This window comes from Diaporthe citri, assembly GCF_014595645.1.
Source record: "Diaporthe citri strain NFHF-8-4 chromosome Unknown scaffold_3, whole genome shotgun sequence".
NCBI lineage: Eukaryota > Fungi > Ascomycota > Sordariomycetes > Diaporthales > Diaporthaceae > Diaporthe > Diaporthe citri.
In genome coordinates, this window is record NW_025064848.1 from 2,951,771 (window position 1) to 2,976,332 (window position 24,562).

General features: G+C 52.0%; 5 protein-coding genes across 5 annotated transcripts; 3 read left to right on the forward strand and 2 right to left on the reverse strand.

The window, feature by feature from the left end:
• Positions 1–1,095: 1,095 nt before the first annotated feature.
• On the forward strand, positions 1,096–1,665 carry INS49_008385 (uncharacterized protein; the record flags this gene model as incomplete). Its single annotated transcript, XM_043169128.1, has 3 exons — positions 1,096–1,177; positions 1,273–1,345; positions 1,455–1,665. The coding sequence occupies 3 exons, from the start codon at positions 1,096–1,098 to the stop codon at positions 1,663–1,665; spliced, it is 366 nt and encodes a 121-aa protein (XP_043026808.1).
• Positions 1,666–6,660: 4,995 nt separating this feature from the next.
• INS49_008386 (uncharacterized protein) lies at positions 6,661–9,858 on the forward strand (the record flags this gene model as incomplete). Its single annotated transcript, XM_043169129.1, has 1 exon — positions 6,661–9,858. The coding sequence occupies one exon, from the start codon at positions 6,661–6,663 to the stop codon at positions 9,856–9,858; it is 3,198 nt and encodes a 1,065-aa protein (XP_043026809.1).
• A 679-nt stretch (positions 9,859–10,537) lies between these two features.
• INS49_008387 (uncharacterized protein) lies at positions 10,538–13,906 on the reverse strand (the record flags this gene model as incomplete). Its single annotated transcript, XM_043169130.1, has 3 exons — positions 10,538–11,903; positions 11,961–13,171; positions 13,223–13,906. 3 exons carry the CDS (start codon positions 13,904–13,906, stop codon positions 10,538–10,540), a joined length of 3,261 nt encoding a protein of 1,086 aa, XP_043026810.1.
• Positions 13,907–14,962: 1,056 nt separating this feature from the next.
• Positions 14,963–17,008, reverse strand: INS49_008388 (uncharacterized protein; the record flags this gene model as incomplete). The annotated part of the gene is made up of 6 exons (XM_043169131.1): positions 14,963–14,969; positions 15,070–15,184; positions 15,243–16,527; positions 16,594–16,614; positions 16,676–16,748; positions 16,977–17,008. The coding sequence occupies 6 exons, from the start codon at positions 17,006–17,008 to the stop codon at positions 14,963–14,965; spliced, it is 1,533 nt and encodes a 510-aa protein (XP_043026811.1).
• Positions 17,009–19,570: 2,562 nt separating this feature from the next.
• Positions 19,571–20,392, forward strand: INS49_008389 (uncharacterized protein; the record flags this gene model as incomplete). The annotated part of the gene is made up of 5 exons (XM_043169132.1): positions 19,571–19,595; positions 19,729–19,738; positions 19,976–20,071; positions 20,127–20,227; positions 20,295–20,392. 5 exons carry the CDS (start codon positions 19,571–19,573, stop codon positions 20,390–20,392), a joined length of 330 nt encoding a protein of 109 aa, XP_043026812.1.
• Between the last annotated feature and the right edge of the window lie 4,170 nt (positions 20,393–24,562).

Consider the following 24,562-nt stretch of genomic DNA (forward strand, 5'->3'; position numbering starts at 1 on the left):
TCCAAGTAACGAGGGTCGTACTTGCCAACAGTTGCAGTGGGTTGATTGTGGGTGGAAAGACAGCTTGGGCCTTCCGCCGCGTCGACTTCACAATTTTCATCTTGGCTTTTGCATGGCGGAGTTTGACCTGAAACCTTGACGCGTTGCGCCCAGCCAAGCCGGTTGCTCGCCACGTCGAAAGCTTGGGTATGCGGCCTGGAAGCCGTAAACAGAAGGTTGGCTGACATTGAGTGTTTTTCGCTTTCCTACCTGTTTTGTGATTGATATGTTGTCGTCGAACTTGTCTATTGTCGGCTCGGCATTTCTTTCTGCATTGGTGGTTCACCTTAAGAGACCAAGGCTTATATCGCTATGAGAATTTCGACAATCTTGACAACATGCCGTTGTGTCAGTTGGGCTAGTCTCAGCCTCCCAATGATCATGTACAGAGAGTATTATCCTGTATCGTTGAAGTCTGAATGATGCTCGGCTCGATGTTTCTCAATGTTCCCAAATGTGGAGCGTAACTATCCCCTAAAAGACAATGAATGACATCCGAAAACCTTTTCACACTAGACCTTGCTTGATTCTGTCTCTGTTGGCCAGTCGACATCTCGTCATTCTGCCCGATGACATCTTTGGCATGATACACTGGTGTGCCAGTCGATATTGTCAGCTTCAGTCCAACGATCAGAGCCTCCGTCCCGGGAGAGCTGCTTTCACATTGAAGGCTGAAGTCATCGTGGAGGGTAGGTGCAAATCAGACTTTGGTTGTGGATCATTCCCACGGTAGTAGTAAGTGGTGGAATACTAGTGGGCATACGAATCGGGAAGGTTTGAGTGACTCAGAATCCAGGTCGTTGGTTCAAACCCACTTGCTTAACCCTACAAAGGCACTAAGATCACATATCACAATCCAGAGATCACGCATCGAATCCTTCCAATGTTGCCGCCGCGCAGCAAAGCTCCGGCTACGGACCAAAAAAAAAAGGGGGCTTCCCGTCAAATTCTCAAATTCCAACACGCCTAATCGTCCCTCCCATTCAGCCTCTCAGCTCCACCACCTTGAACTCAGCAAGTTGAACGTGCCACCGCGGCACGCACGGGAATCCAGCCATGTCCGGAGCATTCGCATTTATTCGAGCCTTGAACCAGAAAATTAGGTCAAACAAGGTCTCTGATTACTTCTGTTCTACCCGTATGTTGAATGTTTAGTTATCATTGAACGGTTGAGCAGGTCGATTCATATTTCCTTGCTGGACTCCTGTGTTGAACCATACTTACAAGATGCAGACTTCTGGGGCCCAGCCTCAAATTTTGGAACCCCAGTCGCGGCAATCCTTGATACCTACAAGAGTCCAGATTTGTAAGATGGACCCCGGAATGCTAACTAGACCAAACAACCCTGGAAACAAAGTCTATCGCCAGTTGAAAGAAGCCTGCCGTTCGTACGTGAGGCTGATGCTTTGATCTAGGATCTCTGGTCCTATGACAGGCGCTCTCACCATATACGCCTTCACTTTCATGCGCTACTCCCTAGCCGTCACCCCCAAGAACTATCTGCTCTTCGCGTGCCACTTCCTGAATGCAGGAGCCCAGCTGACTCAGAGTTGTCGATGGACGCAATATTACTACGGCGAGGATAGCAAGGAGAGGGAGAAGGGGGGCCTGGGTATTACCAATTAGTAGCATCGCTACTGAAAGCTGAGGTCATAGGACTGAGGTGAGGTGTGGAAAGAAGTTTGGGTTTATGGGAGAGTGGGGTGTGAGGATTGTTAGAAAAGAAGAGGGAGGAGGCACTAGGGGATAGATCAATGCGAATTGACTGCTGTGGCATAGGAATTCATTACAGCCAGGCATTGAAATCAAGGTCAGTGGCACACGATTGTGCGACACAGAGCCCGAAGCAGGGTTAGATGTCACCGGGTTCATGGGAAGAATGGTACAACGAAGTCTGCACAGAAAACACTCCATGTGTCTGAACTCTACAAGCCTGGGGAACATATTCTCTACCGACTAGTTCTGTCCGAATAATTGCGCCTGCTGGCAAGTCAATCCAATACTGGCTCTGTGACCAGCTATCACGGCCAATTTCTGAGGGCGACTTGAGATTGCGAACTATTCCACACGAAGTTTGAGCCTCACGAGCTGCTCCATAGTTTTTTGCCCGGCGGCGATGGGCTCTTTCATATGCGGCGGGATTCCCTGCGGCTTGCCGGTAAGTCAGGGTCTGCACATTCGGCCCACCCCCTGATTCGGCCCACCAAAACGATCCTCCTCGCCACACCACCCCTTCAATTAAAGTCACTCTAAATTATCATCACCACCCATAACAATGCATTCCTTTATATTTATAGTATCTTTAAAAATATTTATTTTTACTAAATTATCTTTAATTATATTAATATTAATTTATGCCTTATATATATACTTAATTTTAATAAATATGGATTAAGCTTAAGCTTATTTTAACCTTTTTTTTCTTTTAAAGTATTATAGCTACTAATTTATCTTTAAAAACTTAATTTTCTTATAAAAGCATTATTAATTACTAATCTTTTTTATTATATCCTTTTTAAACTTTTTTAAAGAATAATTATTAAGTTATAATTAAGTATTTTTATAAGTTATAATTAATAAAAGTAATTTATATCTTTTAAAATGCTTTAAAAGTTAAAAAAACCCTTTTTTATAGCTTAATAAATATTAAAATAATTAATTTAAGTCTTTTAATTCTTATAGCATTATTAAAAATAAGTATAAATATTATTTTATTAAAGTTTTTAAGCATAATTGCATTTATTAATAATTTAGCTATATTAATTAGCTATAAATTAATCCCTTATTACTTAAAAAGCATATACTTCTTTTTAAATACTATAAATCTTACCTTTTAATAATAATAAAGGAATAATTACTTCTTAATATAAATATTATTAATATAAAGGTTTAAAAGACTTGCTTCCTTCTTATATATTACCTTAAGGCTAAAGAATACTTTTAAATTAAGAGGTTATAATATATATAAGGTATATAACGATAAATAAAGGTAATAAATCTTATATAAAAAGCATTTTTATATAAACTTTAAAATATAATAGCTTTTATACCTATTTATTATTAATAAATATTATTCTTTAAAAGCATTTAACTTTATTTAAGAAATAAAGATCTTTTATAGCTACTTAAGTATTATAATATTATTTATTTAACCATTTAATATTACTATAAACTCTTAATTCTTATAATTCTTAAAGGTTTTAAATTATTATTATTAAATTAACTTTCCCTTAAAGATAATAAGGAAAGGGTATAATTTACTTATTATAAAGATATACTTAAGAAAAGAAGTTTATATATATAATTTATAACTTTTTTAAATAATAACCTTCCTTTCTTTAGGTTTTAAAATAATATTATTCTTTTCCTTACTTTTAGCTATACCCTCCTTATTAATATTATAATAATTTTTTAAGTAAATATTTATAATTATTAATAATTAAAAAAGGTTAAATTACTTTTTAATTATATTTATTTTTACTTTATTTATTTAGCTTAAAATTATTTAATGGCTTTATATACTTTAAATCTTAAGATTTTTAATAAGAAAAGCCCTTAATTAATGCTTATTAAAGAATAATTAATATTTTTAAAAAGTAGCTATTTAAGCTATAAAAAACCTTATTTTAAAATATATTATTAATAGCTTTAATATTACTTAATTAATTACTTAATTAAATAAATATATTTTTTAAATTTATAATAACCTTATTTAAAATTTTAAGGCATTTAAATAATTTTAAGCGCTATAATAATAATTATAAAGTATAATCTTTAGGATGCTTTAATATAAGGAAGCCTTTTAAATATTAATGTTAACTTAAATCGCCTTAAGTATTGCACCTATATCTTTTTCTATATATAGCTTTATAATTAATAAATAATAATATATTAAAAGTTTAAAGAGAAGAGAAAATTCCATCATAAAGAAAACGCGTAATATGTAATGGGGTGGACCTGACGTGCACGCAGGTGTGGAGTGGGCCGAATCAGGGGGTGGGCCGAATGTGCAGACCCTGACTTATAGCGTGCCTCGTCGACCAACAAGTTGACTCAAAAGCCGCTCTTCTGACAACCGACCAATACTTCCACGGCGGTTGAGGCAGTGTGGATAGTGGGTGGGCACAATGACAGGTCATGTCATTTGCAGCAGCGTATCATGGATTGCTTGATCACGACCGTTCCTGACACCTCCATGGGTTTCAAGATACAGGTCCACATGCGGATAGTCTCGCCATCATTACCGCTGCATGAAACCATGTTCCTCACCGGTTTTAGTATCCCCAAATTTATCTCGGAGACACAAATTAGAAACCAGCCTTTGCACATACTCGACTACTCTGGACTCTATTGTGCTTACCTGCAACGAATTGCAGGAAGTGACATCAAGAAAATTCGTCGTCACAAAACACACATCTATGCAAAAAGTCCATCCATAACAGCCTATGTATACACAGTGGCGACAAACTGAAAGCTCGCACAGAGACTTGGAATTCTTCACCTTCCAACAAGCAAACCTTCTCGTCTCTACAAGAGCCCATATGATCCACAGTTCGGCCCCAATAACATTTCTAGTGAAGGGGCGCTAGTCGAACTGCTACTGTTCGAAGACTCTCCTGGTCCGCGGCGTTGTGGATGCGAAGATAGCGCTCGAAACAAGTGGTCGGCGCAAACTCGAAGTCGCCATCAGAAACGAAACACCACACACGAACATGATACGAGCATGGATCTGTGGCCAAGCATGATCGTCGCAGAGCGGCGTCAACTCGTTGGCCGCGGTGGATGTGCGCAATTGGCTTGCCCCGGCCAGGGTACTACCAGTTCCTGTCATGATTCAAGCCCCGTCAAGGCATCTAGGCCCAGCGTTACTGCCCTTGCCGCGGCAAACGTTCCCAGGGGTTCCGTTCTTGGAGAATTTGCGAGGGCATGATTGCCCAGACATCGCTTGCGGGGCAGGGCAAGTGGGATATATGTGACTTTATCGAGTCCCAAGTCTGGTACGGGTGCAGCCGAGACATGCAGGGGCGGGAGGAGAGTGCGCGTAGCTCTTCTAAGCCTGCAGGAGTCAATGAAGGAACTGGCTAAACAAGGAGAGGAAGGGCAAGTCCGCAACAATATTCCAGTCTTAACCCACCCATCTGGAAACTTGGGGGAGAAAAATTACCGATTTCGTTGGTATATGTGAACGGCCAGTCTACTTGAAGTGTAGTGGTTGAGAGGGAGGTCAGGAGGAAGGTGAGATTGTCTCCGATAGTGGGGCGGTGACTCTTGCTCGGGCAAATCTTCCGCAGCGTCGCAGCGGGCAGGCGTCAAGGATGTCTTGCGCCCCACGGCCCCTTCCCCCACACACGCCCAACCCAGCGGGAACGATGCCAGATCACATTCAGCAGCCGCCGGACTCTGTGTCCAACAAAGGGCATGTTGAACAATTGCATTGTCTGATCTCGAACAGCCCGGCGCAGCCCTCCACACCTTGTCGGTCTCAGGTCTCCGCAGTCCCCGCTGGGTGGCCGGCCAGCTGGCCGTCGACTTGCTGCAGCAAAGAGCGGCCACCGTCGCTCACGGCCACGGTCCGGATCATCGTGCAACCCCGTTTGCGCTGCTTTTTTTCTCGCGTCTCCTTGGACCAAGGAAGGGCCGTTGTCTCTCGGAATCGGCCCCCAAACGGCGTCTATGGCGACATCAGTGCGGCACGGCATGGCATGGCATGGTCAGCCAATTTATCTAGACGATGAGGCTGACGTACAAAAGGACTTTGGTACCTGCAATGCGACCAGGGGATGGACGCCTGTCCCACTGCGCCCGCTATTTCCGGCGACCTGCGTTGGGTGACAATGGCAACGCATCCTAAGCGCCCACGTTGGCGCGCTGCAGGCGCTGCGACCCACCATTGGACGGCCTCGCTGCAGTGCTCCCTCCCAATGAGGTCCATGTTGGATCTATCTGACTTGGCGCGCGCCAGCCAGTCGTTCGTCGTGTCTTCAATGGACCATCCTGCTGCACGTCCTGGTTGGCCTGCGCCGGTCCACTGCAACCCTCCCGCGTCTTGATGTCGTCGTGGGCAGCTGGGAGCACCCCATCATTCCCCCCCCCCTCCTCCATGCGAGCGTCCGCCCACAAAGTGACGGGTTCTGCGGGCCATGCTGGGTCGCAGCCGACCAGGGGAACGCGCGAGCACTGCCCAAGCAGGTGAAGTCACACCTCCATCGCCGTGCTGGCCCGGCTTGCCCAGAGTTTGCTGTCCTCTGCTGCACGCCATTAGCCGCTCGATGGGATACTGTGGGGCTTCTGTGCGAGACTCATGATGCCCGGCGCCTGCCAGACGGGACAAGGTCGCCGTTCTGATAAAACTGAATCCGTCACCCCAGTCCTCCACGGACGGCCTCCTCCTCTCCCCATTTCCTTTCTACACGACAACTCGACCGAGTTTGCGAGATTTGAGAGCTTCGCTGTGCGAGCCATCCTATCGTTAGCCTTTTATTTCATCTCCTAGTCCTGTTTTCCCCACTACGGCGCCGAGCGTCGTATTGCAGTCTCGATCCTCCGGAGGATAGGGTTCTTTTTATATCCTATGATGACCGCATTTTGTGCTACTGCAACTGCAACTTAAAATTTCCTATAATGGCAGAACTGGTTATTCTCCCGCAAAATGCTGACCACGAGCCCACTCCGCAGGGTCGGAGGCGGCCCCGTGCTCTTAATACAATAATCGAGGAGGAGAACGAGGACCACGCGTCGCCCTCCCGGTCACCATTCATGAGGAGGAAGATTGCCAGGGACAAGGCTGCAGACCAGGAAAGGCTTCAGGCATGGTTGGCTCCCCTCGATGCGATATCCAGCGAAGACCTGCCGACCCCAAGGGCCTTCCCTACCCCAAGGGGCTTCCACTTCATGACCGCACCAACACTGCCATCCTCACCCTCGTCGGCCTCGGCCTCCGGTGAGGAGGGCAGCTCACAGAGCTCGTCCTCTCGAACCAACTCTTGGAACAGGAAGAGTGTCATGACCGATGTGACCGAGTTTGACGATCTGTACGGGGTATCTGACGAGAGCGAACCTGAGATCGAGTCGATGAGAGCGCCAAAGAATAGGAAGTCAAAAGGTCCTATGGTTCCCCTGAAGGCACCATCCAACGAGGCCAGAAAAGCACTGCCACAACTAGTAATTCCGGGTGGACACCAGCTGAACAGTGTCAAGTGGTCGCCAAAGCACCAAGAGTTGAAGAAGACACTCGCATCGCCGATCCCCCCAACACCTCCTTCCGCTGTCGCCATGTCTCCAGCCATGTTGTCCTACATGCAGGCTCAGCAAGCTCAACCCATACCGACCATCTCGGCACCACCATCGCTCGACGGCTCCCTAGATGGCAGCCTCACGTCCGAACAGCTGGCGAACATGTCGGCGCCTCCTACTCCAGTCATGGGTAACGAGGATGCCGAGGATAATGGGGACTGGACCGGAATTCACCTTCAACCTGGTGCCTTGGCCACTCTACAGGCCTTGTCTGGCCCCGAGGCAGATGAGGAAGACCGGCCGCAACACGAACAAGCGATCGACGTCTCCAGGGAGCCAATGGTAGAGTCAAGACCAGCACCACCTCGTCTCATCACCAGGAATCTGCCGAGGGCAACGATCATGCTCTCACCAGCTCAACAGAGGTCTCTGACTGGTCTGACCAAGCTAGACATACCTTCACCAGGAGGTTTCTTCTCCGGCCTCTCCCCACGCACTCGAACGACATGGCACCTCGAAACCCCACCAGCAGACGATGTTGCACCCCCGACGTCAACGACAGCTGAGCAATTCTACAGGGTTCCGTGGAACATGGCCGCCGCGCCTGTGATGCCGCCTCCACCAAGACTGGACCAAATTGACCGACCGCTCCGTATCACCAGCGGCAACTTGTCGACTTCACCCGTCGAGCAGGTCGTAGAGATGCCAGAGGCGGCTGAGGAGGAGATCCAGACAGCGAAGCGAGTCCAACAGGAGCCCGTCACTGCGAGGAGAATTCCCCCCTCGCAACTGCCATCCTTTCCCGAGGGCGACGAGGACGTTCAATCACCAAGATCACCCAAGGAAGAAGACCATGTAAAAGAGATCGTGGTCGACTACGACCCAAACTACGCCCGAAAGCAGCAAGAAATCTCTGCGTCACACCTCAACCGTACCGAAGTTTGGCTCCGGGCGCAATTCGCGTACCTGAGAGGCGTTGGTTTTGAGTCCACGGAAGCGGAAGCAGAGACGGAGCCAGAGAAAGCCGCAGTCAAGACAGAGAAGTCACAAGAAACATCAGAGGACTCAGACAAGTTCCCAACGACTCCGCCCAAGGGATCCGTCTTGAAGACAGCAATTTCCGCGGCCTCGCCAGCAGCCAAGAAGTCGGTCCGCTTCTCAAACCGACTCACATTCGCACCGGCCGAGGGCGACATTCCAAGGAACCTCCCCTCCAAGCTCCTGCGGCAAGAGTCGGCCTTTTACCGGGCTTTCCAACTCATGACTGTGCGCTCCACTCGCGCCGACGTTTTCGTACACCGTATCCCTCGCTTCGAGGCCCTACAAGCTGCGCGCATCTCGCTTCGCGAACAGCACCGCGACCGTCTCCTGGGCAAGTACCAGCTCTCAGTGGTCCCCCAGTCTGCCAAGAAGCGAATGAGCGCCAACGTCGCCCGCGGTGATGACGAGGTGTTCGAGGACCCGGAGAAGATGCGCCTCGACAAGGAGGCCGAGGCTCTGAAGCAGATGGCCAACGCCAACTGGCATGTCGCCGCCACCAAGATGCTCAACGGCGGCAGGCTGGTGTGCGCGCCGGTGCACAAGCGGCTGGCGAGGCTCTCGCTCGCCCCTAGCAAGGGCCGCCGCGCGCCGCGCAACCGCCTCCGCATCCTTGACCTGGGCGGCCAGGCGGCGTGCGACTGGGCGTGGCACGCGGCGTTGCAGTACCCGAACGCCAAGGTCTACACCGTCACCACCAAGGCCATCCGCCAGCTGTCCAACTCCAACATCCGCGGGCCGCCCAACCACAGGCAGGTGGCCGTCAACAACCTGGGCAGGCTGCCCTTTGCGGACGACCAGTTCGACGTCGTCTCGGCCCGGGAGCTGCACAACATCCTCCGCTCCTCTGACGTCGCGGACGCCGAGGACGAGTGGGACCGCTGCCTCCGTGAGGTCATGCGCGTCCTCAAGCCGGGCGGCTACGTCGACTTCAACGTCATGGACTCGGACATCGTCAATGCCGGGCCCCTGGGCCTCGCCAAGAGCGTTGAGTTCGGCTTCACGCTGAAGACGCTGGGCTACGACCCTGCGCCGACGAGGTCATTCCTCCAGCGCCTGTCGCGCGCCGGGTTCGAGGACGTCCGCCGCGGGTGGACCGTCCTGCCCCTCGGCCCGAAACCCGCCGTGAGGCCTGGCCCCGTCCGCTACGGACCCAACGGCCCGGAGCCCTCGCCCCCAGCGGGCGGCAAGACTCTGTGCCTGGACGCCATGGCGCCGGGGAGCCTTCCTGGGAGCACGGACGCCGCGGCCTCCGTCGCGGGCGTCGCGGGGACGTGGAGCTGGGAGCGCTGGATCCTGCGATGCGAGATGGAGAAGGCGGCCGGCGAGGCGCACAGCGGCTTCCAGCTCGCCGACACCGTGACGACGGACGGCGGGGCCATGAGGGAGGCGGGCAAGAGCCTCGAGGGCGTGCACGCGGTCGTCGAGGAGGGACGGGCCTGCGGGGCCGGCCTGAGAGTGCTCAAGGGGTACGCCAGGAAGCCCGAGAGGTCTGTCACGCAGGAGGTGTTGGACGTGCTCGAGTGCCTCGACGTGACGGACTACTGAAGGCTGGCCACTGATCTGTTGGCCTCTAATCCTTCGATATTTTTCACACGATGTGAAAACTTTTCTATATTCTTCTCTTTTCTCTCTCCAGTGGGGGTTTTCTTGCCATTTTCATAGCGTGTTGGGTGGGATGATCTGTACGATGGATGTTGAATGATACATGGCATGGGCACACGAGACTTTTCTTATACCTCAACATTGTCTTGTAGACATTTCTTTTGTGTCTTCCAACCAGGATTCTATAGGTCCTGGTTTGCTGTACTATATACATCATCGGTTACAGAGGAGAACAGGTAGATATATATATACACGCTATGGGTGGAGACGACACTGCACTTTTGACTCCTCGTGCTCTCTTGCTCTACTTGAATCATCCTCCTTACAGCTGTCAGGATGCCCGGCCCGACCATCCAGAGGACATAGAGACTCAGCTCACTTTGTAGGCGTTGGAATCACTCATTTTCCGTCCGGGAGGCACGAAGGCGCAAGAAGCCGCAGCTGGTCCAAATCGACAATGTCAAGAGGCTGTCATTTTGACTATTTATTGGTCTCTATCGATCCATTGCCGAAAGCAACGTATTCATTATAAGCCCCATCTTCTTGGGCACGTCATGGTATCAAGCTATCAATCGTATCACGGGCCTTCCGGGCCTCTCGCGACCCCCTCCTCCCCCCATTTCTAGTCCAGGACTATCGCGGCCCCTTGCGAGCCAGCAGCGGGTTGCGCAGCCCCTCCGGCGGCTAGAGCCTTCAAGGCATCGCTCACCTTGGCCAATAGATCCTCGATGCCCGTGCCCGTGCACTGGGCAACAGCAGACTTGCCGTGGCCCAGCCAGCCATCACCGCTCGAGTCAAAGACCGGCTGCAGGGCTGCGTCAAACTCGTCATTGTCCTTCCTGGGAGGCTCGCCTGAGCGCTGGGCCCGCTCCAGGCTCCACCATAGCTGTCCGCGGCGCTGCCTGCATCTGACGCTGAGGCATAGGCGGCGTGCAGGCTTGTTCGCCTGGGTGGGCAGGTCCAAATGGATGTTGAACCAGTCGATGGAGCGAGGCACAATCTGGAGCTCGCCCTGGTTGCCCGAGGCGATATCGACCCATGCATCCTCCATCGCGTCGAGGCCTCGTTGAAGGCTCAGCGACGTTTGCAACCAGAACGGAAGCTGCTCAAACCCAACGGGCGAGTTCACAAGTCTATCAAGCATGTCCCGAATTCTTGTGTGCGGATTGCCCTTCTCGAGGGTGACGCTGACTTTCTCGCTCTTCGCAAGGTCCAGCACGACCCTCCATGGACTCGAGACCTGCCCATCCGCAGGCGGCTGATCCGTGCTTGGGGGCCCGTAGGTGAACACGACTTTGCGAAGTGTGACGCTCTCGCACTTCACTGTGCCTGCGCGGCTGTTGATGGCAGCCACAAACTCAACCAGCCTATCGAGTGCCTTGAGACGCGTAGCAAGGGCATCTATAAATGACTTTCCGATCTCGGTCCGCAGATGTAGCCTGAATGATCCGGTACGGGTGTGGTAATAGACATCATGATCGACGTGGCCCTTGAGAAGCGAAAATTTGGATTTGTCTTTGACATCTACCCTGACGTCGGCAGAGACCGTGAAATATCTGCTGGAGGCAGATGGAGGGTTGCGAACGCCTCGGAAGAAGATCTTGACGAACTCTCCCGCCCACGAGTCCCTCGTACGCTGGGCCTTGCGGTCGCCACCCTGAGGTGGGAGAATGGAAGCGAATCTGACGTACAACGCTGGCATCCTAATTCGAGAGGATAAGTAAGGATTGATCGCGGACTTTGGTGCGTATGGAATTCTGCTCTTTCCCAGAGTCGTTATGTCACTGATGTGAGCAATCATGCCCGTGGTAAGCGTGGTGAGATCGGTGAAGAAGGGGACAGAGAATTTGGGATTCGTGGATGTAATCGGAACAAGGTTGTAGTATTTGAGCCGAGCAGTCGATTGCTCGAACATCATGTTGTTCCTAGGGATGAATTGGTTACCCCGAGGTTTTGGCGAATCCACCTTGGGGTTGTTGGGCGCATCGCTAAAAGTTGTCAGCATACGGTCTTTGGGTACAGTCCCCACACCCACGTGAACTTACACTTCTACCAGCCACCATGTGTCGCCGGCCAAGCTCAGACAGACAACAAGAAACCAAGGAGCAGCCCAGCCTTCCCGCCTGAGCCACAGCATGTTGTGCGGCTCTCGGGTAGCGTGCAAGCGCTTGACCTCTTCTGAATTGACCGGCCGTCGGGACATCCGCCAGCCCTGGCCTTCGCCCAGTCGGATGAGTTCGCCAAACGCGCTCTGCCACCTGATGCTTTCTATTTGCATAACGCCGTCCTCTACCAGATTTCGAGATCTCTGGTTGAGGAAGGCTTCACACTTGTAGATATATGACTGCGCAGCGGGCTGCATGGTGAACATTCCTGTGGTTGGGTTGATTCGTACAGTCAATGACTGCGCGTGGGTCAACTGGACTATCAAGGCCGATTCCGATGGGTCCTCGGTATCAATGCTCAGCGATATCGATGCTTGCCGCTTCTCAAAGCGTGGCTTGGAAAGAAGCCTGTCATAGATCGATGACAGTATGTTCCCGACATGTTTCGCGACGATCTTCTTGATGAGAGTTTCTGCAGATATATCCTGGATGTCGACTGCCACGTCCACGTCGCGAACCTCTTTCCCGTCCTGGAACCAGCGCAACTCGAGATGACTTGCGGGATTCGTTGTCGGTGGCGAGTTGGGCTTCGTCGTTCTCCCGCTATTGACACCCACAATGATCCAACTCTTCGGGCCAGAATTGGAGTTGGTAGTGGGGAGACGGTTCGTCCAGTACTGTATTGAGAGAGCCCGGTTCAGCCGCTCAACCTTCATGTTCTCGATCCAACGACCACGGCTGAGCTGCACAGCCTGTCTTCGTAGCTCATTGATCTTATGTGTGAGGGTGAGCTCGTGGAGAAGTTCATAACAGCCCCGAAGGCCATCATTGGCAAGTGCCTCGTTCACCTTTATCTCCAAAAACACCCTCAATGCCTCGGACAGGTCTTGAGGCGCAGGCGAGAATGTGAATCGGAAGTCGATGAACCAGAATTGCTTATCAAAGTCCTCATCCGCAATTGTTAGATCAACCTCAAACTCCCCCTCGACTTTGAACGTGACACGGCCCGAGTCGATGGTGTAATCTCTGAATTGAGAGGGGATCTTGTCATGGTCCTTGAGGTTCAGCCGGACAGACAACAGAGTGTTCAGCTCATTGATCCATTTTATCTGCTCTGCCGTAGTCAAGGGAGGGGGTTCGATATAACCGAACTGTTAATCATTAGCGAGGGCCAACACGTTTCGAGAGTGAAGTCACAGTACCTCAGGAAACCAAGGCGCTTGACCTGTAGACAGAACTTGAAGCGCCGTTTTGAGATCAGGATCTGGTAATCGCGCCTGGTAGAGACCCCTCTTGATGTGACCCATGAAGTCCAAGCCTTGATCATATTTCGCCAACTGCTCGTTGATGTGAACGTTGAGATCGATCAACTTGCTGACCTGCTCGGCCTTCCTACTCCATTCTGAAATCACCAGAGCCTTGACCCATTTGCCATGCATGTCTTGTATGAAGTGCAGCAAGTTAGCCTTCTTGTTTTGATTCTCTTCCGAGTTGTCTTCCGCCGTGCCTGCGTTGCCATTCAGAGACCCCTGTGGTATGGGTATCTTTGCAAGTTCCTCGATCTTCGTTTGGAGGTCGTTATGTGATTTCTGCGCCAGCCGCTGCAACAAGAACGGAATGCCGATGAAGTTCTGCGTGATGTGCGCGATCTCGGGCGGCAGGTTGTCCATCTTGGAGGCTTGATCCGGTGCGTTCAAGGCTGCTTGCGCTTGCTTCGGCGCATCCGCTTCCACTGGAGTGTCGTAACCATTCGTCATCGGTGTTGCGCCTCCCTTCGCCTTGTTTGGAGAGGGCTCGCGCTTCACCATCCCCGCGCCATTGATCCCATTCATCTTCGAATCTCTGTCATGGTCGGTGCGCGCCCCGTTCTGCGTCCCGATCTCCATCTTGACAGCCTCCTTCCCAAGGGCGAGACTCTCATTCGTGAGATCTCACCCTGCCGTTTGCTAAGTCCCTATCTCGTGGCTATTTAAGGTCGTGTCGGGCAGTCGCGATGAAGAGACCTGTGAGAGGTCGACAGACGCCGGTCGCGGCGATGCGAATGGCACCGGGCCGTCGAAGCAGAGACGCAGAAGGGTCGCAAGGCACGAGGTCAGGAGAGAATCTCCGCCTTGCAGAGTCTGGCAGGTGGGAATCCCCAGGTGGAACACGCTTTCAGGCCCCCATTCGTTTGGTGCTCTCGTGAGACTCTCGGCAGAGACGGTGGCGATCGGGCGCGGCCGCGGGCGTGGGAGCGAAGGTGGGAGCCGGCGCGGATGAGGCAACGCGCGCCTTTCTTCGCCTGGACGGTTCGATTGATGACAGCGACGGGTCCTCGCGGGACCTGCAGGAGGGGCAAAGAAGAGCCACGAAGAAAAGGAGGCAGCTTCTGGCCCACAGCGGATGTCTTGAATCGAAACACGGGATGCGACAAGGTTTGGTAGCCACGGGTCCTAGACAAAGAGGTACCTGGTCTATGGTATCGTGGTGATGAAAGCTGAGCGCAGAACCGAGGAAAGGCACCCGGCCCCCAGCCGCCAGCAGACTAGTACCGTACCTTACCTGCCTAAGTACCGATTTCGTCACGTGGACCCCGCTTTTCTTTTCTCCCCCGTCGGGGACATGTACCAGTACTTTCGCGTTGCATGTAACCTTGCCCGCAAGCAGGTAACCGGGACAACAGACGTTCAGCAAAATCACCTGAACATCGGTCTATTGTGATGGTACTGCTGTTATTGTCCAAAACCTATGGTTCTTATTCATGACATTTTATCTCGGACTTGAATAAATACGTATTTGGGAAAATCGGAGGGAGACAAGTCAATTGGGAGAGCCTTTTAACTATTCACCTCTACAACTGAGACCCCAGGTACCAGTTTTGACACCGTGTATTCTCGTCATCTACGGAACGCCCTTGTGCTCTGTCATTGCCCAGTCCTGATGCGCCGGAAGACCTCGTGATATTACTCTCTAGCTGTTTTGGCTGTCAGTCCGCATGTCTCCCATCATCACCCAGCCAGAAAGATAAGACTCAACTCGTGAGGGAGAATGATTAAAATCAAGCACTTACAACTTGTTGGTGGGCTGTACGGCCGATGTCGTAGGCCATTGGTAACCAGCAGCATCACTGAACCTATAGCCATATGAAGCGGTGAAATCATCGAGGACACCCGGTCCACGAGAGCCTGCGAGCAGAATTAGTTACCCATCTCAGAATCAAGTGCAAGCCCGAAATTGCCTTACCGTAGGGGTACTCCATGGGAATAATCTCCTTGTTGTCGTCGAGGTAGTGCAGGAGAGGCGTGAAGATCCTCCAACTGGCATCTAGCTCGTCATCACGGACAAAGTTGGAGTGGTCGCCCTTCAGGCAGTCAAGAATCAGCGACTCGTATGCCTCGGGGATCTTGAGGTCAGAGAATCGTCGGCGGTAGGTGAGATCCAGCTCTGTCACCACGGTCTGCATGCTGAGACCAGGCAGCTTCGAGTTCATCTTGATATAGACACTCTCGTTGGGCTGGATCCGCATGACCAGCTCGTTCCTGGGAATGTCCTTAAAAATTCCGGAGGTGACGTCCTTGAACTGAACCCGAATCTCCGTCTTCTGCTCGTTCAGTGCTTTTCCAGCCTTCATAATGAAGGGCACGCCGTCCCATCGCTCGTTCTTGATATAGGCAACCAGTGCACAGAAGGTGGGGCACCGGGAATCCTTGGGAACGGTGTCGTCCTCCTTGTACGAGGGCTTGCTGCCGTCAAGAGATTTGCCATACTGTCCAATGATGACGTTCTTGGGCTCGATGGCAGGAATGGCGCGGAGAACTCGCACCTTCTCGTCTCGAATATCCTCCGAGGAGAAGGAGATGGGGCGCTCCATAGCCAGGAGAGTCAGGACCTGCAGAAGATGGTTCTGCATCACGTCACGGACAATACCGAACTCATCAAAATAACCGCCCCGGCCTTCCGTGCCAAAGGGCTCTTTGAAGGTGATCTGAACGTTGTCGATGTGGTGACGGTTCCAGGTTGCGCCGAGGAATGAGTTACCAAATCGCAGGATCAGGATGTTCTTGACCATCTCCTTGCCCAGGTAGTGGTCGATGCGGAAAAGCTCATCCTCCTTCCAATCAGGCTCCAGAGACTTTTGCAGCTCCCTAGAGCTTGCGAGATCCTTGCCGAACGGCTTCTCGACAATCACACGAGCAATGCCCTTGGTTGGGTAGCAGCATCTCTTCAGGTGTTGGGAGACGATAGTGAAGACGCTTGGTGGCAGTGCCATGTAGAACAGACGATGTGCCTCCTTGCGCCCTTTCTCGATCTCCTCCAGGTGCTTGTTGAGGCCCAGGAAGGAGTCATCCTTGTCGTACTGGCCAGAGACATAGGTGCAGAGCTTGCAGAAGTCCTCAAGCAGCTTCTCCATGTCCTTGGTAGGGGTCTTGATGTATGACTTGATCCTCCGCAGGTACTCCTCGTGGTCCATCTTGGTTCTGGCATAGCCGACGATCTTGATGTCCTTGGGCAGGAACTGGTTGCGGAACTTCAGGGGGTATGATTAGCTTCTCAAAGTCCTGCCGCCGTGCCGAGAGGGCAGAAAGCTGCTTACAAGACCGAATAGGGCGGGATACTGTGGACAATTAGCATGTGCGAAGCGGGCGCTAAACAGGAGGGGCGGTCAGTTCGCTTACTGTCTTCTTCTTTGCCAGGTCTCCGGAGGCTCCGAGGACCACAATCACAGTGTTGTCCTTGAGCTCCAAAGCCCTGAGTTGAACAAAGGGTTAGTCTTGTGGCCGCTAAAGGAACCAATTGCTAGGGATTCACAAGCTGAGCAGCCGGGCGCAAAGATAGGGCAAGGACAGCACTGCCCATTGAGGGAGCTCTCGAGGGGGAGCTCTCGAGGGAGCTCACAAAGCCCGAGCTGGTGGCGGCGGTGCAGCCTCCCTCGAGGGCGCGACGGCGGGGGTTGCGCGCGGGGTTGCGAGCACTTACGATGCGGCAGAGTGCAAATCGGCGGACGCCATCTTCAGGTATGTTTACTTGTGCTGTTTCTTGGAAGGAGTGAAGAAGAGATGTCAGACAGTGGCTAGGCGGGCAAACAGATTTGTAGAGAGGCGACCTGGGTGAGAGCAGACCGGGCGGAGCGGGACGACGTCAAAGTTGGAAAGACCAGAGGACCTGGCTCGGTGTCGGGGTTTATTAATGGGTTTTAGAGGACAACCGGGGGGTGATGCGCAGACTTGCTCGGAGGGGCCAAGCCTAGGTAGGTAGGTAGCAGGTAGGCTAGGTACCTGGATAGACGACAGAGAGAGCTTACTCAGGCCCGTCCGCCTGTCCCGCAGCAAGGGCTTTGGCCGCGGGGTACCCCCTCCCACGTCAGCGCGGCCTGCGGCTAGCTTGGAGGGGAGGGATCTCAGGGACGGAGCTGATCAAACCTGCCCAACCGATTTCTACCAAAGGATAGTTGCGAGGGAGAACCATTGTCTGACAGGCTGCAGGTGCATACATATGGATGGTGTATATACAATATGCATCCTCCAACGATGGTTACAGCACGGTATACTTCGACCGGGAGACAACTTTAACAGCAAATTGTTGGTTGAATCTCAAGTGGGTCCACCCATATGTGTCCGAGGTACCCAGGTACTCGCGTACATGTTTCACCAGATGGATATCATCCAGTAGATCTGTCAGTCCTAGCCGCCCTGCCCTGTACAGGTAGACGGGCAAAAGCTCTTGTTCAAACCGGACTGCATAGGACATTCGATTTCCCATCGAAGGCGTGGCCTTGACTTATAAGCAGGCGCTGGTGGGCGCTGTTGATCATCATGACGGCACAGGGCTGTCGAGTAAGTATGGCGGACCATGTACTACGTACGGTCATAGCTGGGTCCTGGACTGGATCCGCAGGACCTGAGCGGACCCTCTGGGTGCCAATCTGTTCCCGCCAGGCTTTGTTGAGGCTGGCGAGTTGTCCGCCCATAGGTGGAAACCCTCTCGGCCCTCCGTTGTAGGATTTGTAACATGGACATCTGAAAAATCGCTCAGGGATGCGAAACACGGCGGTTTGAGCGCACGAGTCTGGTCTGATGAAGGTGCAGCTTGGCTTAACTATAGACATCTTATTAATACCTCTTGATATGGAGGCTGTCCAAACTTGTCTTATTTCTGTCCGTTGAATGAACCAGACAAGCTACATAGGTAAAGCTGGTAGGTGGGCTCTTCACCTGCTCCCTGGGCACTGGTTGATCTTTTTGGTGTTGTTCAATGTTCCGTTGTCAGTGGTAACGCGAACACTCCTGGGAAGACCAATAACAGACAGGCACCGGTCTGGAAATGAATACTGAATGCAGTCATGAATATCGCCGTATCTGTGGGATTTGCTCCTGTTTTAAACAATAACAAGAGATCACAACAGCAGGAGTTGCTGCTGGAGCTGCTGCAAAGCGACGATGGTGGTCAAGATGGCACTACGGATTTGACCTGTCACAGCAGCCACAGCTAGGTAGCTAGTCTACCATAGTGCGTGCATGCACAGCTTGACATTTCCGCGCTCCGGAGATCTCGGGACTTGGCAAGACTGGGAACAAAGCGACAGCAGCAGCGACCCCACTGCACGACATCTACCGCTCTACCGCGCCTATCGCAGCTTTTCCTTGCATATCCCAAAAGAGGCATTCAGGCCTGTTGAACTTGCCAGGCGATGGGGGGTTATGGTGATCACCTCCAAGACCCCTGGGCCTTGGTACATCCGAACATCGTGGCCGAGCTCGCAACGACCGGAAAAATTGGGAATGTTTCAACAAGGCCCCGTCTCAACATCACTGAAGTCCGATCGCGACTCCGATTTCAGGAGGGCGAGGAGGGCAGGAGTCCCGGCGTTAGATCTTTCGGACAGCGAGATGGGAGGATCCCGCAGAAACTATCGGCGAGGGACACCCACTCGGACATTGCATCATACGTGGGGCACGAGATAAAGAGCTGTACCGTACCAGGCTGCCCAGGGAGAGGGAAAAAGTCAAAAGAAGGATGGTATCCGCCTGCCGCTTGCTGCCGGCCATGGCGCATCCGTACTAGCCGCCACGGGGGGTGGATCGTGAAAACTTCTCGTGACCTCGCACGTGTAGATAAGATGGGCATGGCCGGGATCTAAGAGTCTCCTGGGGGTGTCTGGCTTGGACCGAATGAACAAGTGAAGAAAAGCGGAGAGGTGTCCGTGGCTGGGCAGACTCGGCGGATTGGACAGATTGGACGTCTGGAGCGTCTGGGAGCGTCTGGGAGCGTCTGGAGCGTTAGCGTCGTTCCCGGGCCAATCTGTCGACCTCGCCAGTCTGAACAAGCTGAGATAATAGTGGGTCCAGGCGGAGGACGGCCGTAAGTTTCTCCAGGCACATTTTGCCCTGGGATTTTTCACACCCAAGCCAGTCGACTGCGACCCCATCAGGACTCCCCCCCAAAAGCGGCCCTCGTGTGTTGTGAAGTCAGTCGGTCAATCACCAAGTCATCGAACGCCGCACCCAACTTTTTTCTTTTCCTTCCCTTTCCCAGTGGTACGGAGAGAAATCGAGTGATCGACCAAAGTCAAGATGCCTTCAGAAGCTGGTCACAGACGTGAGTTTTGCCCCAACCCCCTTCCTCGCCCCGGGCACATCGCAGTCGTCGCCCTGCCAATGCACCCGGAGGAGACCGTTGCCTCGCGACTGCCCCATCCAGAAATTCAGTAGCTGACTTCTTGCGACTCTAGTTTACGTGAAGTAAGTTCTATCGACGCGCGATTGTTTGCTCCCCCTCTCTCTCGGTCTTGAACCAAACGCAAAATGTGGGGCTTGGATTGGAATCGAAAACAGCCACGATCCGGGAAGCATGGAGCTCCGAGGAGGAACGATATTATGCCGCGACAATCTGCTCGAGCAAAACGACGATGCGCCACGGGCGGGGAACGGTTCGCAATATGATCGAGGACAACGGGACTGACAGTGATGGAACCACAGGGGTCGTCACCTTTCCTACCAGCGTAACCGCCACACGACGCACCCTAAGACCAGTCTGATCAAGATCGAGGGTGTTGACGACACCAGCGCTGCCAAGTATGTCTTCCAAGCCGAGCATCCACTCGCTAGCCAGAGCTGACGGATGATACAGCTTCTACCTTGGCAAGAAGGTCGCCTACGTCTACAAGGCCCAGAAGGAGGTTCGCGGATCCAAGCTCCGCGTCATCTGGGGCAAGGTCACCCGCCCCCACGGTACATACAACCCCAGGACCACGAGATCTTTGCGGCCCCCGACGCGCAGGCTGACTTTGCAAACCAGGAAACTCCGGTGTCGTTCGTGCCAAGTTCACCCACCCTCTGCCCTCCCGATCTTTCGGTGCCTCGGTTCGCATCATGCTCTACCCTTCTGCGATATAAGGGACGGTTTAACGGACGGAGTTTGAGCGGAAATGGTTTCGATTGGCTGCATCACGGTCTGGCAGGGTTGATTTACGCCCTGCTCTCTAGCATTCAAGAATCGATTGATGGATTACCGACCACACACAAGTGGATGAAGATTCGCGGTGTTTCGAGTGCTTGGTCCGACACAAGAAAGGCTTCCGTGAGGACGGAAAAAAAATGGCATAGGACATAGGATGGACTGGTGGCAAAGCAGAGGAATGCTACATGCCCAAAGGGCTCTTTTCAGCAACTGAAACCAAACAGCCGACTCCGCTTCGATACCCGAAATCAACGAGCTTCATGTGGTCGACTGAGTGTTTTGGATTTGACGGTCGCGTTCGCGTAGGCAGCCCAATCATACCCAGTCCCCATCGATCCCCGTGGGGCAACGGCTTTCAAGCGCAACCGTTCAGCACGATACGTGGGGATCAAGACTGGAAGACAGCTTGGATCTTGACTTACCATGGGTCCTGGGTCGGCCGAGTCTTCAACCTGGGAGCATGCCCATACTCCATAATAGAGCGGGCGGAGGTTGGCACAAGCGACCGCATCCGCTTGTCTTGAGATCGACTGTTGAGGAAACTCCAGAGGGATGTCCCGACACCCAGCCAGCAATCATGCGCATGCTGGTGGCACCTGTCAGTGTAAAAGGACCGCAAGCCAACACAATTAGCCTGTCGTAGATTTGCATGCACGTGAGTGTCACCCGCCGTACCATGTCCTATGCTGAAGCAACTGAGGGGTTGGCCATGATGATCGTAGCAATTCGAAGTTCCACTATTCTGAGCTCAGCCATTAAACTCAGCATTATACACACGTCCTCTATGTGTCGGTGTGTTTATTATGGGATGGGTCTGTTGATATAATAGCCCGCCATGTGCTCACTGTGTAGGTGTGCTCTCGCGAGATGCCAGTCTACAAGTACGCCATTGTATATGACACTGTAACAATCTCTATCCAAGGGTCTTTTGTAACCAATTTCAGCAGACAGCACCATTTTTAGGTAGACACCTTTGCTACCACAGGTAGATACTCCACTTGAGCAGTAGTAGTACCGGCTTTTGCCATCATTGAACGAACGACACAGCTTCAACGTTCCCATGAACAAACACACAGCCTCCCTGAGTATGTCATTGCACGGGAAGCACCACCATCAGGTCCACTGATCCAGCAAGATCGTTACTTCGTTTGGAAAATTGTCTCTCACAAACCTGGGCAGGACCAGTCGGTCGACACTCACGGCCGCTCACCTCACCAACGCAGGAGTATAGAAGACATATCATGCCCTTCAAAAGCAGTCTTTATCTTTTCAAGCCAGTTAGAAGTAATTTCCCTTTCAGATGCCTTTTTCCTCTCACCGCTAGTTCATCAAGCCTGTTATGGGAGCCTGCATCTTGCCTGCCCAGGTGTAGATCCTCTCCCCAGCACCAGTCTCTGTGGGGTTGTATGGTAATTGGTTTCCAGACCCAACTTTTTGGGTCCATCTCTGGTGCGCGTTCCTTCCTGTTCCTTTTGTGCTCCTCCATCCCAATCCTTGTACCACTTAATATGGGTCATTTGTTCTTTACATTGAAGTCCTTTCGTCAGAGTTTCGCGATTAAGTTCTGTACATAGAAGCATACACAGCTGGCTGTGTCAAGAAATGTTAGTCACGCAGATAGTCAATCACGTTGTCACCATGGACATCAATTTGTAACAGCCGTCATACAACTCATGCTGGCTGAAAATGTCATGAACGCAGCATCGTATCTTCAAAGGACAGAACATCTTAAGATCAATTCCAGGATTCTTTTACACATGGTAAGTTTTACCCACCACTATACGATCCCAAAAATTTTGAAACATTTAATACTAACATGGCTTTTGAAAGAATTCAACAAGGAAAATAATAGAATCCGTTGAAAACTGATTCCCGGGGCTTTCGAATTGAGCTAGCGCAACGTTGAATCTTAACTTGCGAACGAGAGTACTGATCGACTTGTCAAGGCTTCCCCTCCTATCAGATAATCGACATCAGCCCTGCAGAAGATGGGAGCCTTTGTTCCTGCGTTGAGGCAGAAGGCTGTTTGCGCCTAGGCGGCTCAGAATTGGTCTTGCATAACTGATTAATCTCGCGCTCAACTCTGACGGCACGGGGGAAAGAATATTGCGGGCTGCCAATGCCGGCATACCACAGCGGAAAATCACAAGCCGGACAGGTGAGATGGGCACTTCAGGCCGGCATATAGTAGTCTCACAATGTGATGCTTGAAATCTGGGCTGTATGGTGCTCAAGAGATTGTGAGAGCTAGATTGGCTACCTGAGGGCTGTAACATGACTGTATAAGTTGAGAGGCCGCCGGCCCGCAACAGCTGTGGATTTCTTTTTTTACCTGGCACGGTTGCCGTCAAGCAAGGAATATTGTGCAGTACTGTGTCATGACATGGGTAACGGGGATTAGCTGACTTCTGTCAGCGCTAAGGCATTCTGAAGTGCACAGTCTCGTGGTCCATTCAGGGCAGCCGGGCCATGTATTTTCTCTTGACCGCGAAGTGCTAGTAAAGATGATTACAGTGTCACCCTTCCTGGGTCGACGGAGTGTTCCGATGCGCTTGACCTCGTTATGAACCAGCGACCCCGACAACACTGCTCAGTATATGTACGATCTCTAAAGGTCATTTTGAACCTGACGGAATTCACCTGGACTCAGTATTGGCAGCGAGTCACTCCTGGTAGAAACTTCACTAGTCGGCAGTAGATGACTGTGGCTGCGAGAAGACGGGGAGCCTGCGGTCTCAAGAGAGTAGGGGGCCTGGCCATGGAATACTTGATATCAGTAACGAGCACTGATGCATAGCCATCATCGGCGTACGTTGTCTGGGGACAAAGGGGAAATGAAAATCTAATCCTCTCAAACCCATTAATGGCAGCATGAGAGTCATCCCGGTTGCGTGTAGTCTTGGAAAGCTGGCGGTTAGTGGCTTAGGAGGCCGCCATGGGGGTACTGTTCCTGGTAAGTCACGGGCATTGAGTTCTAGCGTATCGAAGTTTCCGTGTCTCGACCCATTTTGACAAGAGGTTCACTGAACAAGATGGCTGCTATGACTTGGCTGGCCATTCGAAACATACACGCGGCACAGCCTCAATCGAGCAAAACAAACGAGTTGTCAGGCGCCGAGCCATGGCGGGTGGTGGAAGCCCCCAGCTGGGAAACATGAGATGAGCTTCACGCTTGGCGATCTTCTTTGCATCATGCAGTGCTACTGTATTGTCTGGTGCCTTCATACTGGATGAGAATAGTTCACGGCTGTTGGGGCCGCGAGGCACAGTACCGGTCTGGTCGCCTTCAAGAGTAGACGTGTTAGATGCAGATACTGTGTCGATACGCAGAAAAGAATCTGAGAGATGTCCCCCCATCCTGTTGCTGGACGGTGCCTCATGGCCGAAGAAGCAGACTCTTCCTCGCAGTGATTTATGCGCTGCCCTCTGATCAAGGACTCGGGCGGCGGCGTGGTCCCGCCGGCGTCATGGCAGCTTCGGCTGGCGATGTGCTCTGGCAGGTGAGGCATGTCTGTACTGTGCTGTGTAAGTCGTGTTCGATACCCTTGGCTTGCTTGGTGCCAGGGGCGTCACGTCAGGCACACCCCCTGCCTGTTGCAAGGGCCGGCTGCCGATCATCCAGGCACTCGGACCAAAAGCCTGTGGGCCTTCAGCCCAGTGGAGACAGCAGCCATGCGATTCAATGTTCTCCCGCTCTGCAGACCCGCTTCCGTTGGAGCGGCGGAATGATGTCGTTGTCTTTTGTGTCCAGGGGTGGCGTGTCAGGAGATGGAAGCAGCTCGAGCTCGGTCTTTTCAACGAACGGTGCATTTTATTTCGTGGCATGTTGAACAGACATTTTCGCGAAACACAGTGTTTCGAAGTCGTCTCGCGCACTTGATGCAGTATTCAGGGCCGTCCGATGGCGCCGAGCTAAGAATAGGCTAGGCATAGTGGTACTCGACCTTCCTGGAGCAGAAGAAAAACTCTGATAAAAGACGACGCCGCAGTAGCTAAGAAACGGTGCCATCATAATTAATCAGACCCTCTTGGCCTGGTACGGGGGTTACGCAGGGCTTCGGGGCGCAGCGTGAAGGGCTAGCTTTCCCGTCCGAGTCCGCGGACCG